Here is a 19019-nt window from a genome sequence, read left to right on the forward strand (position 1 = left end):
AGTCAGGTGCTGTGATACCCCCACTGCATTTTATGCTTCTGTGAGTATTTGAGAATCATGATACGGTTTGTGAATGTAATATTGTTACACTTTTATTGGACCTTCCTTAAATCTTAGGTAACTATTTTCATGTTACCATTTTAAAGAAAAAAATCATAAAATGTGATTTCCACAAGTGCTATACTGATTGTCACTGACATAAGTGGTATTGCTTCCCTATCTGAACAGCCAAAGTCATGTCCTCTCTTTGCTTTCATGACACTGACACCACATTTTTATTCCCGTGGTAAAACCAAATATGTGTTTTACTCTCTAGGAAAGTAGAATAAAGATGTGTGGAGAACTGAAGGATGTAAAGTTTTTCCTCTCAGGAGAAATAGTCTGAATGTCTCTTCCATGTAATTTGGAGATGAATGGAGATGGGGAACAAGACCCTTTCCTCCCTCACTTCACCAAACTGGATAAACAAATTTAGTTTGTGTTTTCTCTTGAACAACAACCAAATGTTCAACCATCAGTGTGTCACTATATTCTTACAACTATTTCAAACAGAACAAGTATTTAATGATTAAGTGTGTTTTATAAAAAGATCATTTTTCAGAACAATTAGTACTTATTGCTATGAATGAAATTAAGAAAAACTGGAAAATGTCTTCAAAAATACAGACAAAATGTTGTTTTGCTGTTATAGTCTGAATAGTCTTTACTCTCTGATTCCTGGGAGTATGGGTCACTAGTGAAATAAAAATCCATCCATATGAACACAGGAGGCATAAGAACAGCAGACTTCTAGAATTTATGGTTTTTGAAAACTAAAGACACGCCATATCCAGTATGAGTTTTGACAGCATCTGGATGTGGTAAGCACCCTCTCAGGCGGTGAGTTTCAAGAGGGAGGTCTAAAGATATCATGCTACTCTGAAGCAGAAAGTGTGAGTAGACTCAAATCTCACCAACAAGGAACATGGTACTTGGAAAAATGGCATCATATTAAAATCAGACTCTATACACACATACACACACAAAGAGGCAGAGAGAGACAGAGAGAGACAGACACAGAAAGACAGAGACACTTAGAGATATAGAGAGACACAGAGAGAGACAAAGAGAGATGGAGACAGAGAGAAAGGTAGGGAGATAGGGAGGGAGATAGGCAGGCAGACAAAAGAGACTCAATTAGCCTTCAGGGTAGGTTCAATTATTATAGGCTGAGGAACACCATAGACATCAGTGAACAAAGGGTGGACAGAAAGGGAGATGTCTGTCTTCATCCTGACTTTGAAGAAACATTGAGGCACAACCTCGTCACCTGCAGGAACTGGTTCCCGAGAGAGAGAACTATCAGCAAAGCTCTGTCAACTGTAATAAGTCACCAATGGGAATAACAATAGCAATAACATAATCTACTTCTTTGTTCTGAAGAGAATCTGTGCTATGAAAGCTCTGCCCAATGTCTACATAGTAAAGGAAATTCACAGAACCCTGAAAGTATCATTTCCAACTTCAAAGAAGCAAGGAAGACATTGGGGACAGGCTAAATAATTGTTCCCAAAAGAGCAATATTTAGATATGAAGCAAGTCTGGATACTTGGTGTGTGTTTTCTTACATGTATGGACTTTGACTTTCTACCATGCTGATTGTTTTCATTGGAAATGAGACTTTCTATTTATATGCAATGTATTTGAGGTTTAGTGGAAAAATTAAAATTTGATTTCAAAGTCAGTATCTGAGTCTTGTGCTTTGACACCATGGTGATAACATACAAATGAACCCTTCCCTACAAAAAGGAAAAAATGATGGAGAAAATTTTGAATTTCTTTCTTCTGCCTGATCTGTGATTTCAAAGGCTTCCAACAGTCTTTGGTCACTTGGAAGAAATGCCAACTAATACTTAGATGGATGGGATTGATTTCTAGGGACCTGCCTGTTTCTCTTTCCAAGTTTCAGGAATAGTTATATGTGTAGCTGTACCTGATTTTACATGGGTGCTGGGAAACCAATCAGGTACTCATGTATGTGCTGTAAGAATACTGATGAATAAACAATTCAACAGCTCTTAAGAACATAGTTTGGGTGAAATTCTCTTCATTCTTTATATTAAATGAGTAAATCTCACATATACAATATATATATTTTGTAAAAGATAATGATAATTCATTCAGTGGAAAAGTTCTAAATGGCTTTGTTGACAAGAGCAGAGACAGTTGGCATAATAATGAAAACTAAAATCATTAATAAAAAAAATGCCCAGACACAAAAAGAAAATCGGTTAAAAACAGAGAAAAAAATTGGAAAGAGAGGGGAAGACATTTAGAAAATAGAAACTAGTGTTTTTCTCCTATTTAAGACACATCCACATAGAAGGGTCTTCAGAGAACCTAGAGGGGAAGGTTCAGGATAAAATGGCCTAGAGTTCCAGCAGCATCTGCAAGATCCACAATGGTTAGGCTCTGTGCTTTCCTGATGATCCTGGTGGTGATGAGCTACTGGTCAATTTTCTCTCTTAGATGTGACCTGCCTCAGACTCATAACCTCAGGAACAAGAGAGCCTTTACACTCCTGGTACAAATGAGGACACTCTCCCCTGTCTCCTGCCTGAAGGACAGGAAGGACTTTGGATTCCCCCAGGAGAAGGCGGAAGCCCAGCATGCAGAAGGCTCAAGCCATCCCTGTCCTGTTTGTGCTGACCCAGGATGTTCTGACCCTCTTCACATCAAAGGACTCATCTGCTGCATGGGATGCAGCCCTCCTAGACTCACTCTGCAATGACCTCCACCAACAGCTCAATGACCTCAAAATCTGTCTGATGCAGCAGGTGGGGGAGATGGAACTGGCTGTAAAAAATACTTCCACAGGATCACTGTGTACCTGAGAGAGAAGAAACACAGCCCCTGTGCCTGGGAGGTGGTCAGAGCAGAAGTCTGGAGAGCCCTCTCTTCCTCAGCCAAGTTGCTGGCAAGTCTAAGTGAGGAGAAAGAGTAAGCCCTGCAACAAAGTAGAGAGGACTCTACTGGACTAGGACACTGCATTGCATTGCCCAGATTCTACCATCTCAAAAATATCAGCCATTTTGACATGAACTGAAACAAGTTGCATAGATGCTTCTGCAGTCGTGAGCAATGCTTTGTAAACCTCTAAAGGCATTTGTTCTCCATCCATTCACATTTATTTATTGATTGATTGATTGATTGATTGATTATCTAACTTATTTTCTACATTAATTTGATACAGATTTATATTTTCTCAGTGTAACAAATACATATATATCCAGTTAATTTTCCATGTTCTATAAATTATTCTTGAAAAAATCTGCTTTGACATTTGCATTCTTTACATCTTTTCAAATATTATCAATGTTTATTTTCTTTATTTATATTTAAAATGTTATCCCTATTCCCAGTTCCCCCTACCCACACCAGAAATACCCTATCCCATCCACCCCCCTGCTTCTATGAGGGTCTTCCCCCACCCACCTACCCACACCCACCTCTCTGCTCTCAAATTTACCTACATTGGGGCATCAAGCCTTCCCAGGACCAAGGGCCTCTCCTCCCATTGATGCCTGACAAGACCTTCCTCTGCTACATATCCAACTGGAGCCATGGGTCCCTCCATGTGTACTCTTTGATTGGTGATTTAGTCTCTCGGAGCTCTTGGGGGGTCATATTGGTTGATATTGTTGTTCTTCCTATGGGGTTGCAAACCTCTTCAGCTCTCCTTGGGTCCTTTTTCTAACTCTTCCATTGGAGACCCCATGCTCAGTCCATTGGTTGGATACCTCTGTCTTTGTCAGGCTGTGTCAGAGCCTCTCAGGAGTCAGGTATATCAGGCTCCTTTCAGCAAACACTTCTTGGCATCCACAATAGTGTCTAGGTTTGGAGACTACACAGGATGGATGCCCAGTATTATCAATGTTTTAAACTAATACTCTGCAGTATAAAAGTGTATGCTTTATGATGGGTGAGCTCTGAGAGGCAAAGCTCTGAAAGACATCATCTCACTATTGCTTCTTGCTATTTATATGCCTGTCCTATCACTATTACAAGGTCTAATAATTCCTGGGCATCAAACCATCCCATTTGGTAATTCCCCTGCAGATCGACATAAAGATGAACTTTCATGAATTAATATTGCTTAGATGAATTAATGATTTTTATAGAATTCCTTATTTGATTCAAGTAATTTTAGAAAGAACATTTTTGGAGATGGTTTTAGCTTTTTTTTCTAGAAAGATGTAATAAAGTTAGAATCAAGAATAGACTATGCCCACTCCTCATCATAGTAAGTAGTGGGTACATAATAATAAATACCATGAATTTTCATAATTACACTAAAAAGATTAACAGGCTTGGGACAAATTTGTGTTCAAAGAAAAACATTCAGGTTCAAGGATGAAGCCACAAGTGTGCACTATGATAAGGCAAAGCCATGTAAAATCTATTGTTTTGGACTTACAATGATCTTAGAGTATGCAACACTCCTGTGAACTTGTTACTGATGCTGTCTGTAATTCCCCAGTTTTTGTAGCATTTTTACCTACAAGTTAATTGTTTCTTACATAGAGAACTTTTTGTTGAAAATATATAAGGAGCTGCAAGCAGTAAAAGATGTGGTGCATCCAAATTTTTCTTCACTCAGTGTGTATTTATGTGTGTGTGTGTGTGTGTGTGTGTGTTTAGAGAGAGAGAGAGAGAGAGAGAGAGAGAGAGAGAGAGAGAGAGAGAGAGAGAGAGAGAAAGAAATCTGAGTGACTTCTTTCCTTTCCTTTCCCTTTTCCTTTCCAGTTCAAAAAGAGTTGACTCTTTTTTTTTTTTTTTTTTTTTTTTTTTTTTTTTTTTTTTTTTTTGCCTCTTGCCTGGCCTGTGAGAAGCACCTGGCTTACTTGCCAAAGAAAGGAGTTCTAGCAACAAATTCTTGTACTTAATTCCTTGCTGCTAAAAAAAATGTGATAACCAACAGATATTCCACTTATTTAAACATAAATAATGAGAGAGATATAGTTGTTTCCCCAAGGCTTATTTAAGCATAACTAGTTAAGTTTTAGCGCTTATTGAAATACAGAGCAGAAACAGGTAATACAGAGTTTTCAGTGTTTATTTAAGCACAGAACAATAATAAAGCGACAAGTTCCCAAAGTTTAAAAATGCATGAGGAGTTAAAAATACAGTATGGAATTTAATAAAGCACATTGATTTATAAAACAAAGATACAGCATTCTATCAAGACCACAGAGTTAACGAAAAAAGGAACCAAAGCTTAATAAAACATAAAAAGTAAGATTATAAGGCCAAGGATCATTTGGTCTATAGCCTTTGCTCAACTCTGTGTTTCACCTCAGCTCCAACTCCAAAAGTCTAGGCAGGCCACCGTCATCTCCCTACACACGTCCACACCAAATGAAGAAACAGTGCTGAGGGTCAGGGTAATAGTTAGATGCTGAAGAACCCTGCAGAACTTACTGTAAAAGTTGATCCTGACTTTGAAGGACCAGTGAAGCATGGCCATGAGAAAGGTTTGCAAACCAAGGAAATCATTACCAGCATTAGTAGACATAGAGAGACAAGGAAACATAGTTCCAAGGTGTCTGACAGTGAATACCCTCAAAGTAGAAAAAACTAGTGTTATCAACAGCACAAGAGCAAATACTCTCATTAGATACATTTTTTTGCCACAAGGGAAATAGTGAGTTTACTATTCTCCTACAGAGAATTTTTTTAATAGGTAAAACCATACATAGAACACTCATTGTTGCCATTGAATAAATTAAATGTATTTCTACCTTTCAAAATGGGTGCAAAGACTTTGAAAACTGCTGTGAGGAGGTGCAGAGAAGCTAGACCCTCTTCTATTGTGATTTGATAAGAACAGTGTGTATGGTTCTGACTGATACTCTAATATCCTGAGTATAATTATAAACATTGCATGTTGATTTGCATGGTTTTAATAGTACTGGTGCCACAGAGTATGAGATTTCAAGCATTTAAATACAAATTTCAGATACTTACCTGTGTGTTTTGGATTGGGTGCAAAATGTCACTGCGGATGAACAAGTTGGATGTTGGTATTCAGGGAAGTTGGTTCACAGGGCACTTACTCCTTCATCTTATCCTCTAGGAACAAACTTTACAATGCAAACCCATTGATTATGTCAGATGAGTAGACCATTAGGTAGTGAGGCTTTGAGGGAGGATGGTTAGGAGATCCATCCTAAGGACAGATTTTCCCAGTCTGCCTCTTGGAAAGCACGAAATGAGCAAAGTTTTTTGAGACATATGGTCTTCCCACTATGCAATGGATTCAGAAATCCATGGTGCTAATGGTCTAAAGTTATAAGACAAAATAAATGAAAATTTAAGCTTTGAGATTTTAAATACCTTATTATTCTTGTATATGTGTGTGAATGTCTGTCTGTGTGCATGTGTGTGTATGTGTAGCTGCACGCATTTATCTATGTGAGTAAATGTGCATGTGTGTCCATGTGTCTGTCTGCACTCAGTGTGTTTGTATTTAACAGCATGTGTGCCTGTATTTGTGTGTTTGTTTGTGTGTGTATATTTGGGTATGTATGCATGTGATTTTGTATGAGGATCTACATGTATATGTCTGTTCATGAGTGTGTGTATGAGTTTATGTGTGTAGTATTATGGTGGAATGTGACTGTGTTTGCAAAGGTTTGTGAGATTTTGTAAAAATGTGTGGGAACTTTTGTACATGTGTATGTGTGAGTGTTTGTTTAAATGATGGCATATGTTTATGGGGAAATCTGTAAACGTATGTGTATATGTGTTTAAATGTTTGTCTAGTGTTTGTTGATGGGTTGAAAACTGAAAGAATATGTGTGTGTGTATGAATGAATGGGGAGTTCTTTATATATGTATAAGTATTGTGGGAATGTGTGTATTTATGATATTTTAAGTGAGTGTATGAATGTATGTCTGGGTTTGTATATGTGTGGATATTTTTTGTAGGTCTCTGTGTGTGTATGTTTGAGGATAAACATGTGAGAATGTCTATTTGTGTGTCTCTGTGTATGTTTGTTTATGAGTGTGAGCATGTGTGCATTTGTGTGTAAGAATGCTTATCTCTGTATGTGAGTATGTGTGTAGGTTATGGGTATGTGTGTATTGTGTGAGTGTGTGTATATGTTTCTGTCCATCTTTCTTTAAGAGTGGGTCTGTGTATTCATATGCATGATGAGTGAGTGTGTGTAAATATGTGTGTGTGTGTGTGTGTGTGTGTGTGTGTGTGTGTGTGTGTGTGTGTGTGTGTGTAAGGGAGAGAGAGAGACAGAGAGTGACAGAGAGAGAGAGAGAGAGAGAGAGAGAGAGAGAGAGAGAGAGAGAGAGAGAGAATGAGAGGCAGACACCTACTGAGATAGAGTAGCACACAGAAAGTGAGTATGCAGGCACAAGCTTGCCTAGTTATGAATGTGATGGCCAGAGGCCACCTTCCAGGCCTTGCTTGTCTACTGCATCCCTGTGTTCCAGAAATCAAACCCAGCATATCAAGCTTGAATAAAGCTTTTTCACATACAGCCCTCGGGATGCCATGAAAACCACCAGATAAATAGCTAATATACAGTGATGGCATAATAAACCTTTCATGAAAATTAATATTACAAATAGTGGAGGTGATATACAGAAAATAAATTAATTTTTAGCCTTTAAACAATTGAAAAGTTGAAGTAACCCAATACATCAGTATGATTTTTGTTGAGAGAGGGTTTTCTCTGTGTAGTTCTGACTGTCGGGAACTTGCTCTGTAGACTGGGCTGGCATTGTTGTCAGACACCTGCCTGCCTCTTCTTGATTAAAGTGTGCAGTGCCCCTTCCAGGCTCCAACATACTTCTACTTTAGAAACCTTTTTGCACAACACTTTAACACAATTAACACTTTAAAGACAATTTAAGTGTAATTTAAAGAGAAACCCTGTAGAGTAGCTTTCTGAGGGCAGCAGTGAAAGAGAAAGCAATGATGGAACCCAAACCATTGAGAATAAAATGCCCAGACACAGCAGAGAGTGAGGTAAAGAAAGTGAAAAGAGAATTGGGAAGCAAGGGGAGGGAAATCAGAAAGGGGAAACTTGTGTTTATCCCTATTTAAGATAGATGCACACAGCAGGCTTGTCAGACAACCTAGAGGAGAAGACTCAAACACACAGCCCAGAGAGCCATCAGCATCTGCAAGAACACAATGGCCAGGCTCTTTCCTTTCCTCATGATCCTGATAGTGATGAGCTACTGGTCAACCTGCTCTCTAGGATGTGACCTGCCTCAGACTCAGAACCTCAAGAACTTGAAACTTCTGAAACAGATGAGGAGCCTCTCCCCTTTTGCCTGCCTGAAGGGCAGGAAGGACTTTGGATTCCCCTTGGAGAAGGTGGATGCCCAGCAGATCCAGAAGGCTCAAGCCATCCCTTTACTGCGAAATCTGACTCAACAGATCTTGAACCTCTTGTGCCCAGACGACTCATCTGCTCCTTGGAATGCAACGCTCCTAGACTCATTCTGCAATAGCCTCAATGAGCAGGTCAAGGACCTCAAAGACTGTGTGCAGCAGTTGGGGGTGCAGGAACCTCCCCTGACTCAGGAAGACTCCATGATGACTGTGAAGAAATACTTCGAAAGGATCACTCTGTACCTGAGAGAGAAGAAACACAGTCCCTGTGCCTGGGAGGTAGTCAGAGTAGAAGTCTCAAGAGCCCTGTTTTCCTCAAAGCAGTTACTGGCAAGATTAAGGGAGGAGGAGTGAGTCCTGAGACAAAGTGGAGAGGACATCCCCTGGACTAGAACTCTGCATCTCACAGTATAAGCTCTCTTTTTGAACTCTCATTACTTTCAGTATGAATACAATCAACATCCCTATTTTTCAGCAGTATCCAGCAATTATTTTCAATATGTAAAACCATGTTTGTATCTGCATCCATTTGCTCTTATTTATTTATTTATTTATTTATTTATTTATTTATTTATTGATCTATTTATAGTGCTATTAATAATTTAAGGCATTTTTGTTAAATATTTCAGTCATATCTTTTAATGTAGCAAATTAACATTTTCAATTAAATTATTTTGTATTCAAATAAATTTGCTTTATAAGATACTTTTGACTAGTCAATTTGGTATTTCTTTAACATTATCAAATATTTTTAATATCAGAGCCTTCACTATAAATATTGTACAAATGAACAGTTTCCAAATATCAGAGAAGGTAGACACATACACTGTACAATATTCAGACAAACCCTCAATATTTTCATCTTCTTCTGTATAGTATGCTGTATTTTTTGGATGTACAGACAGTATACTGTACAGTAGAAAGCAAGAAAATCTTTTTTCCTGTCATATTCCTTAGTCCTCCTTAACCAAATCTTCCCTGGATTAATTTAGGATCTGACTTCTCTGATCTCATATACCTATCATCTTTTCTTATCATTAATGAGTTCAATTGTTTGAGGTCTAAGTATGAGGAGATCATGTACAGTAACACAAAACTTATCAAGAAGAATGACTAGCTTGCCTATATAGTACAGAAAAGCAAGACAAGTAGAACCTGGGAGTTAACCCAATTCATAATAGCCCTATAAACCAGTCCTGGGAAAAAAATCCCACCAGGGAAGTGAAATGATTTAAAAATCAACCCTTTGAAACACCACTAACTGTTCCTTCTCTATTTCCTGGACCTTTCCTCTTCCCATTTTCTACTACTTCTTTGCTGTTACTGTTCCTCCTGCTCCTCCTCCTCCTCTTCCTCCTCTTCCTCCTCCTCCTCTTCCTCCTCCAGCTCCAAATTCTTTGAACTAGTAGTTGTGCATGGTATAGTACCAGCTCTTTGAGCATGGGTAGCTGCTCTCAGGGGCCCCATCCCTAAGGACACCTGAATCTCCTTCTCCCAGCAGCCATCAGCTGACATAGTTCTTATGTGGAGGTGGAATTGCCTCCATTTTCCAAGCTGCTATTTTGTCTGGCTTGGTCTTTGACCGGGTCCAGCCTTGACACAGGATCAGTTCTCAACTGGAATCAGGGATATATGGAAGGCACATAATAAATATACACAGACTACTTTTTGGGTACAAGCTGACAGGCAATTTTTCAAGGCTTAAAGCCTCTCTTCTCTCTCATTCTCTGCTCTCTTTGTCTCTTGCTCATTTGCTCGCAGCTCGAGGCTGCACACACTCTACATTCTCCTGCGCACTCTGCCTTTCACCTGTGTGCTTTTCTTGCATTCTCACACACACCTCTGTGTGTTCCCCTTTCATTCACACACACACCACATGCACTCTCCTTTCACTCACGCACACTCTTAGCACACACATCTGTCACACACACACCACATGCACTCTCCTTTCACTCACACACACTCTTCACACACACCTCACACACACACACCACATGCACTCTCCTTTCACACACACACACTCCTCACACACACCTCACATTCTCTCCTCACTCACTCCTCACAAGCTCTTCTCATGCTCTCCGCATTCGCTCTCTCATTGCTCTTCACGTGCTCACTCCTCGCTCTCTGCATTCTCTCCACAAGCTCTCCTGTCTGCTTCTTGCCCCAGTCTTTTATTGATACTACAAAAGCATGTAAAAAAGACATTGTATAATCATTGTCAAATCAAATTCAAAAGAATAACCACATCCCACAAAGATTCAAGAATTACAATTATTCCCCAAAATATCAAGCTTCTCTATTCCCAGGCCTAAACCCAAAATAATAATAATTACATACTTCATTATTTAAACTTTAACTTAAACTATTATACTTCATAGATCAGAGCTCCGAGACCAGCTACTTACATTTCCTTGTGAAGCTCTAATGATAAATGACAGGGGCAAAGCTGCCAGGGAGTGGCCAGAAAGAATCAAGTTAACCCTTAACTCTGTAGTTCCCCTAGCTTTCCACTTCTACACATTGCACACAATGACTCTCCTAAGAGTCCCAGTGTTTTTACTTAGTTTTACTAATCTAAGTTTGAACATGCTCTATACCTACTTATCCAGGATCCAGGAACCACTCTCAAATGTACAAAACTTATTTCATAACTTTAATAATTTTTTTCATTCTTTGGGGTCCCAATGTTGGATCTAATTCATTTTCTAATAATTTTGTCAAACTTTCTTTGCAAATCAAGCATTAATCTGGAACTACCATTGTGCAGTTATTGCATTGTTTCTAAGATGAGAACACACAGCATGCACCTGGGCCATTAGGACTGTGCTGTGCTGGGCTGTGCCCCATGCCTCAATTTTTAATTGTTTAAGAATCATTACATCAGGGAACATATAGTTTCACAGAATTCACCAGAGCAGAATGTGAACGAAGTAAGAAAGTCAGATATAATAAAATAATTATGCACACCAAGGCCAACTGAAATATAGTCTCACGCACAAATGAAATTGATACAGCCATTGTCCAGGGTTAAGTTTAGGAGATATGGGAGCAGCTGTTGCTACAAAGAGCTGCTGACAGCTACTGAAATGTCTCCATCCAGGCCTACTGCACGCAGTCCCTTATTTCAGTTGGTGGGTCACCTGGGGGGGGTGTATTCTGCTTCTCAGGGTCCCAGATACCATCCTTTTCTACAAGGAGCTGCTGTGGGCTTCTGAGATGTCTCCACCCCAGTCTACTGCAGGCAGTCCCTGTCACTGTTTGTGTTCCCAGCAGGTCTTGTTCACTCAGCCATAGCCACCCTCAGTCCACATGAATAACTGCCCTGTTGTGTCTGAGAACATGGCTTGCTGCAGTCCTCCACTGCCTCTGGCTCTTCGAATTCTTCTGGATCTTCTTCTTTAATGGTCCCCAAGGCCAGGAAATTAGCCCTTTGTTTTCTGCTCAGTGACTAGTTGTGAGTCTCTCTGTTCATTGGTATGGACTGCCAGAGGCTCCTGTGGTAAGCACTGGCCAGTGCAGGAATCCTCTCTTAGATGTTAGCTCTAATCTCTAACAGGTCTGAGACAGTAAGGACACAGCACTGCTCTTCTTTGTTATCCTCATGGCTCCACATATATTTTAAGTATGATATTTCTGAGAGAAATATTACCGAAAGTTTTTTATTTCATTGATACTGAAGATCACTTGAAAATATAGTCACTTTCATAGCATTCTTATTAATGGACTTAGATCTTGTCCTTTTTATCTTATTAGCTAATAATTTTGCTACTACTTTGTCATTTAGATGACATCTCAGTTCTTTTTTCAGGTTTCATATTCAATGAGATTGTAGTTTTGGTTCAGTGCCACAAACCAACACCAGTGTTTACTTTCTAGGAAAGTAGAAAAGAGAAATAGAACAGAATTGTAGATGTTGACCATCAAACCAATACCCCAGGAAAGAAGAAAGAGTAATGGAGAGTACAAACTGTTGAAGCATTGAGAGCCCACTGAAAGAGAACTTCAAGTCAATTTCCCTTATGTATATTGATGCAAAAATACTTAATAAAATTCTTGCCAACCGAATCCAAGAACACATCAAAATGATCATCCACCATGATCAAGTAGGCTTCATCCCAGGGATGCAGGGATGGTTCAATATAAGGAAATCCATCAATTCAATCCACTACATAAACAAACTCAAAGAAAAAACCCATATGATTATCTCATTAGATGCAGAGAAAGCATTTGACAAAATTCAGCATTCTTTCATGCTAAAAGTCTTGGAAAGAACAGGAATTCAAGGCCCATACCTATACATTGTTAAAGCAATATACAGCAAACCAGTAGCCAACATCAAACTAAATGGAGAGAAACTTGAAGCAATCCCACTAAAATCAGGGACTAGACAAGGCTGCCCCCTCTCTCCATATCTTTTCAATATAGTACTTGAAGTTCTAGCTAGAGCAATTAGACAACATAAGGAGGTCAAGGGGATACAAATTGGAAAGGAAGAAGTCAAATTATCACTATTTGCAGATGACATGATAGGCTACTTAAGTGACCCAAGAACTCCACCAGAGAATTCCTGCAGCTGATAGGCCGAGACAGGACAACAGCATGCGGCCAATCACACACTGGCGAAGACTTAGTCTGCCCCTGGAGAAGGCCTGTGTATGTAACTGGAAAAGCTGCTCTCAGCATTTCCCCAATTCTTTTAGACTTTTGGCTAAATCTGGACATCTCATTGTAGAGATCACAGAAGCAGGGTAAAGTAGAGGTAGGGAATTACTTTTGTACCCAGTCGCCATAAAAAGAAGATTGTAGACATGTCTTCTACAAGTGACCTTGACATGGAATTGTTTAGGTCGCCTCTAGAAAGACCCAGAAGAGACACTCATCCCTGTTTGTTCAGTAGCTTATAGGATCCAGCAGGAGGAGGAAGAGGTCCAGAGCCAGACTGCTCCTGTGAAGACAAGGTCTCTCTCTCTCTCTCTCTCTCTCTCTCTCTCTCTCTCTCTCTCTCTCTCTCTCTCTCTCTCTCTCTCTCTCTCATTATATTGTGTATGCATTTTATTCCTCATTTCTTACCCCCACCTTGTATTTGTGTGCTTGTGTGTATGTGTGTGTGTGTGTGTGTGTGTGTGTGTGTATTTGAGTAAGTTTGAAAATGCCAGGTTTTTGGAGAATGTCTTTCTAGCTGTTCTGAAGTGCCGCACATATTTTATAAGCAGTAAAACATTCTGTAAATACCTTTTACTTAGGATTCGTTGGAAATATTGTTTGGAGAGGGATAGCCAAACCTCTCCTGAGTTGACCACACTGTGTTTGTGCCCTGGTTCCCAGGAGAAGGAAGTCCAGAGCTCTAAGCCCCCGTGGTCCGTGGGTGGAAAGGAACCATGATCCCAGTTTGTTTGTCTTCTCTGTGTACACAGTGTATGGAAGGACAAAGGAGTCCTAATTTACAACATCTGGTCACTCTAGATGTTAAAGAGGTTGCCAGTGTAGGACAAAGTAGAGTTAGTGAACAATACTTTTTTTACATTTTGTGTTAAAGAATTTTTATTTACTCTAGTTTCATGTGTGCAATTTACTGGACTGCTGTGTACATAGCGGACAACAGTCCTTACCTGAAACATCTGGTCTATCTAGATGTTTAGAAGTGCCCAACGTATGTTAAATGTAGAGGTAGTGAAATACCACTTTATAATATCTTTTTGCAAAAACTCATGAACCATTGTCTCTTGGGAGCAGAATGATGAGCCCTCTGAGCAGAAATGTCTGTTCTTGCTCATGGGTTTGGAGGAGGTGCTGGGAGGCAGTGACAGAGGTCATGTAGTAGTGTGTGTATATGGGACCTTTCCAGATGCCATTTCTATATACTTGCTTTTTGTTTTGCTGTATGTATACTGTATAAAATGGAGAAATGTGTAAATTTTCAACCTCTAGACTTTAGATGTAAAAGCGGTTGCCAGTGCATGGCAGAGCAGTAAATTTAGCACATAGTGTACACTGTTAAAATTCATAGAAAATTTTGTTCTGCAAGTGGCTTGGGGATAGGAATTTGTTCAGCTCTTTCTGAGCATCACACCTGCCTGTATTTGTCTACCAGTTTGAAGGGAGAAGAAAGCAGGTTGTAGCCCAAATGGTTATATTTAGAAGATACTCAAATAGCAACCATTGCTTTACATACAGTTTTATTTACCAGTGCTGTGTCAATAGCAGTTAAGTTCTTACATGAAACAGCTAGTCTTTTAGATATTTAAAATCGCTTAATACATTTAAAGGTACAAGTAATAGAATAATATTTTGTGTATATAGTTTTTTAAACTGGAGAAATACTGTGTGTAGAAACAGAATTGTTAACCCACCCCTGAGAGCAGTGTGCCAGCGGGACTTTTTCAGTGGAGTTAAGAGGTGGGATGGAAGGAACTGCATAATGATTCCATTAGTGTACTAGACATTTCTAGCTTACCCATCAACCTGTGTACTGTGTGAATCTCATGTAACTTTGCTATACTGTATATATTGTACATACTGGGCAAGAGGTGTATCATCCAAGTGAAAGGTGCCTGTGTCACCAGAATGTTCTCAGCAGAAGACATTTTGAGATCTAACTAGTTTCGTGTGTGTGGTTTCAGCACTACTATGTATAGAAGGGACAAATGTATGTCCCCATCTGAAACATTTAGTCTTCCTAGGTGTTTAGTAGTGCATAAAGTTATATTTCACCCAGGATGTTACATTAACTGAGATGCACACCTAACCAATTGCTAGACAACTTGAACCAACCAACAGCTGCAGTGCCTTTTTAACAATAGACATAAGTAATGCGTGTTGTAGACTGTCCTTTTTAGACTCTTGGTGAAGTGCTGTCTTTTGGAACTAGAAAGAGAAACTGCTTCTTTGCAATGCAGTCTTGCTTGTGAGCATCTGGGAGGGAGGAAGAAAAAAAAGAAAGGTCTAATGCTAATGCAAGTTTGGTAATGCAAGATTATCCATTGTTCCTTGATGTGCATCTTACTTTGCAATGTATAGGAGACATATGTACAAATTTGCAGCACCTAGTCTTCCTAGACAGTAAAGAAGTGCCAGTGAGTGACAAAGTACAGTTAGTGAAAAGACAGGTTTGTAAATTATGTTAAAATTTGTAGGGAAAATACCATAAAGCCACTTAGGAAGTGAAATTGTTAGTATCCCACAAAAATATGACAGATGCATCCACAGGACTCCGGGGTGGAGAGAATTGGAAGAGGGGCTAGAGAAGAACCTTGCTGTTTAGAAGGCAGTTTCTGACCACAGCCTTTGTTAGGTGTGCAGTGTATTCACTGCAGTGGAACCTTGCTGGGGAAACTGAAGTGCTTATTGGGAACATTTGGTCTCTAGCCTTTTAAGTGCATAATAGACTTGATGTGTTAATGCATGCCTTTAATTTCAGGCTGCGGAAGGTTGATCTCTGTGCTCTGCGTCATCCAGGGGTAAATGACTTTGTCTCAAAACAGTAAGGAACTGCAAAATGGACTGGTAGGGTGGCTCAGCATGTAAAGGTGCTTGCCACCAACCTGGTGACCTGAGTTTGATTTCCATGATCCACTTGATAGGAGAAAGGTAATTTGCAGCTTGTCTTTCAGCCTCCCCACAAGTGCAGTGGCACCCATGTGCACACATGCTTACCCTAATGCATAAATATAAAAATGCACACCATGGTAAAAATAGAGGGCTGACAGCACTTTTTAAGGATTATTTTGCTCTTTCATAGGAAGGTTCACACTGGGAAAATGGAGGTTAAGTTTGGCCTTTGAGCAGATACTGTTACTAGGTAATGGAGGTGGGCTAGGGCAAGATTAGCACTCAGAAAAAGGCACTGTAGCTGTTGGTTGGTTCAAGTTGTCTAGCCATTGGTTAGGTGTGCATCTCAGTTAATGTCTCCAGGTAGTAAGTCCCAGTGCCTAAAGGATGTTAAAAACAATAAAAGGTTAGACTAGTCTATGGGGAGGGCTGTCTTCTGGGCCTGGCCTTTGTTAATCCTCTCACTTGCATCATCTGCACTTAGGACTTGTGCAGGGAAGAGGATGGATGAAGGAAAGACCCTAGTACCACTACACCCAGAGGACAGCTGTAGCCAGAGGCCCTATGTGCATCTTGGTAAAATACCTGTGTTCCTTATTCATAGTTGTCTTCTGACTGTTACATGCTAAAGAGAACACATGGTTAAAACAAAGGGAAATGGCTGGGGGATTGGGGGGAGTTGGGAATGTGTCAGGCAGAGGGGTATATACATGGAGGCAGGGGGTGGAAGGAGGGGTTGGGAATCTTTGCGGAGGAGGGCTCTTGGGAGGGGGAAATTAGGAAAGGTTTTACCATTGGCAATGTAAATAAAGAAGATACTTAATAAAAAAAAAAGTAGAGTGAGTGGATAGGGTAGAACTGACAACAGGATTCCTCTTAAACTTGGAACTGTGAAGCCATGTCTGGACAGGGTAGGGAAACTCATATTGCTAAACTGAATGAAGGGGCAGAAAGGTTCTCAGGGCGTTGAGACTGATGTCCTGAGAGCCCCTGCTAGAGGTGCATCTCCCAGCTGCCCCCTGGGAATACATGTGTTGAGTGGGAACACCCCTTCTTCTACATATGCTAGTGTGTAGATCTGATGATAAGCCGAGGAATGCTATACTTAGTGCTGTCTGTTGCTTTTTGTTTCCTTGCGAGCTGAGACTGAGTGAATGCAGAATTTAATTGTAACTTTGCCAGTACATCTGTCTAGAGGCCGGCTGCCGTTTTAGTCTTCTATGAAATTTCTGTTGCCAAGGAAGACAGGATTACAATTTTGTCTCAAAGAATGAGATGGCATGATGTATTCATTTTTTTAATTGAATATCATCTTCATTTACATTGCCATGGTAAACCTTTTCCCAATTTCCCCCCTCCCCAAAGACCCCAACTCCTCCTCCCTTGCCCTGCCTCCACGTATATGCCCCTCCATCCTACATACTCCCACCTCCCCCCCTCGGTTTCCCTTTGTTGGGGCCTTTGTTGAGCCTTTACCTGACCAAGGGCCATTCCTCCCACTGATGCCCAACAAGGCCTTCCTCTGCCACATTTTTGGCTGGAACAATGTATGCCCTTTGGTTTATGATTCAGTCCCTGGGAGTATTGGAGCATCTAGGTAGCCCAAATCATTGTTCTTCCCATGGGTCTGTAAACCCCTTCAGCTCCTCTGGACCACCCTCCAGCTCCTCCATTGGGGACCCCATGCCCAGTCCAATAGTTGGTTGCTAGCATCTGCCTCTATATTTGTAAATCTCTGGCAGGGCTCCTTAGGAAGCAGCCATGGCATGCTCCTTTTGGTATATACTTCTTGTCGTCTTTAGTAGTGTCAGGGTTTGTTGACTGTTTATAGGATGAATCCCCAGGTAGGACACTCTTTGGGTGGCCTTTACTTCAGTCTCTGCTCCACACATTGTCTCCCTTATCGCTTCTGTGAGTATTTTGTTCCCTTTCTTAGAGGAACCAAAGCACCCTTAAGTTCTCCTTCTTCTTGAGCTTCCTGACCATGTGGTTTTTTTTTTTCCCTTTAGTTTGTTTATGTAGTGGGTTACATTTACAGATTTCCATATACTGAACCATCACTGCATCCCTGGGATGAAGCCTACCTGATCGTGTTGAATTATAGATTTGATGCATTCTTGGATTCAGTTGGCCAGGATTTTGTTCAGTATTTTTGCATCAGTGTTCATGAGGTAGATCGGTCTGAAGTTCTCCTTCCTTCTTTGGTCTTTGTTTGGTTTAGATATAAGCCTTATTGTGGCTTCATAGAATGAATTCGGTAGTGTTCCTTGAGTATCTATTTCGTGAAAAAATTTTGAACAGGATTGGTATTAACACTTCTTTGAGGATCTGATAGAATTCCCTGCTAAACCCATCTGGTCCTGGGCTTTTTGTTTTTGTTTTTTTTTGTTTTGTTTTGTTGGGTTTTTTTGATGGGAGACTATTAATGACTGCTTCTATTTCCTCAGCATTATGGGACTATTTACATGATTTATCTGATCTGGTTTTAGCATTGGTACCTGGTATGTATCTAGAAAGTTGTCCATTTCATCCAGGTTTTCAAACCTTGTTGAGTATAAATAAACTCTTGTAATAGGATCTGATGATTTTTTGAATTTCCACAGTTTCTGTTGTTATGTCTAACTTTTCATTTCTGATTTTATTAATTTGGAAACTGTCTCTGTGCGCTCTGGTTAGTCTGGCTAAGGGTTTATTTATCTTGTTGATTTTTTCAAATAACCAGCTCCTTGTTTTGTTCATTCTTTCATAGTTCTTTTTGGTTCTGTTTGGTTGATTTTTACCCTAAGTTTGATTATTTCCTGCCGTCTACTAATCTTGGGGTATTTGCTTTCTTTTGTTCTAGAGCTTTCAAGTGTACTGTCAAGCTGGTAGTGTAAGCTCTCTCCATTCTCTTTTTTGAGGCAAGTTTTCCTCTTAGCACTGCTTTCATTGTGTCCCATAAATTTTGGTATGATGTGCCTTCATTTTCATTCGATTCTAAAAGGTCATTAATTTCTTTCTTTATTTCTTCCTTGGCCAAGCTGTCTTAAGAAGAACATTGTTCAAGGTCCATGTGTATGTGTGTTTTGCT

At 40.0% G+C, this 19019-nt stretch overlaps 1 protein-coding gene and 1 pseudogene across 1 annotated transcript; both read left to right on the forward strand.

The window, feature by feature from the left end:
• Positions 1-2440: 2440 nt before the first annotated feature.
• On the forward strand, positions 2441-2983 carry LOC127679959 (interferon alpha-1-like; annotated as a pseudogene).
• A 5211-nt stretch (positions 2984-8194) lies between these two features.
• LOC127679960 (interferon alpha-11-like) lies at positions 8195-8752 on the forward strand. Its single transcript, XM_052175527.1, has one exon. The coding sequence runs from the start codon at positions 8195-8197 to the stop codon at positions 8750-8752; it is 558 nt and encodes a 185-aa protein (XP_052031487.1).
• Positions 8753-19019: the final 10267 nt, after the last annotated feature.

This window comes from Apodemus sylvaticus, chromosome 3, assembly GCF_947179515.1.
Source record: "Apodemus sylvaticus chromosome 3, mApoSyl1.1, whole genome shotgun sequence".
Taxonomy (NCBI): domain Eukaryota; kingdom Metazoa; phylum Chordata; class Mammalia; order Rodentia; family Muridae; genus Apodemus; species Apodemus sylvaticus.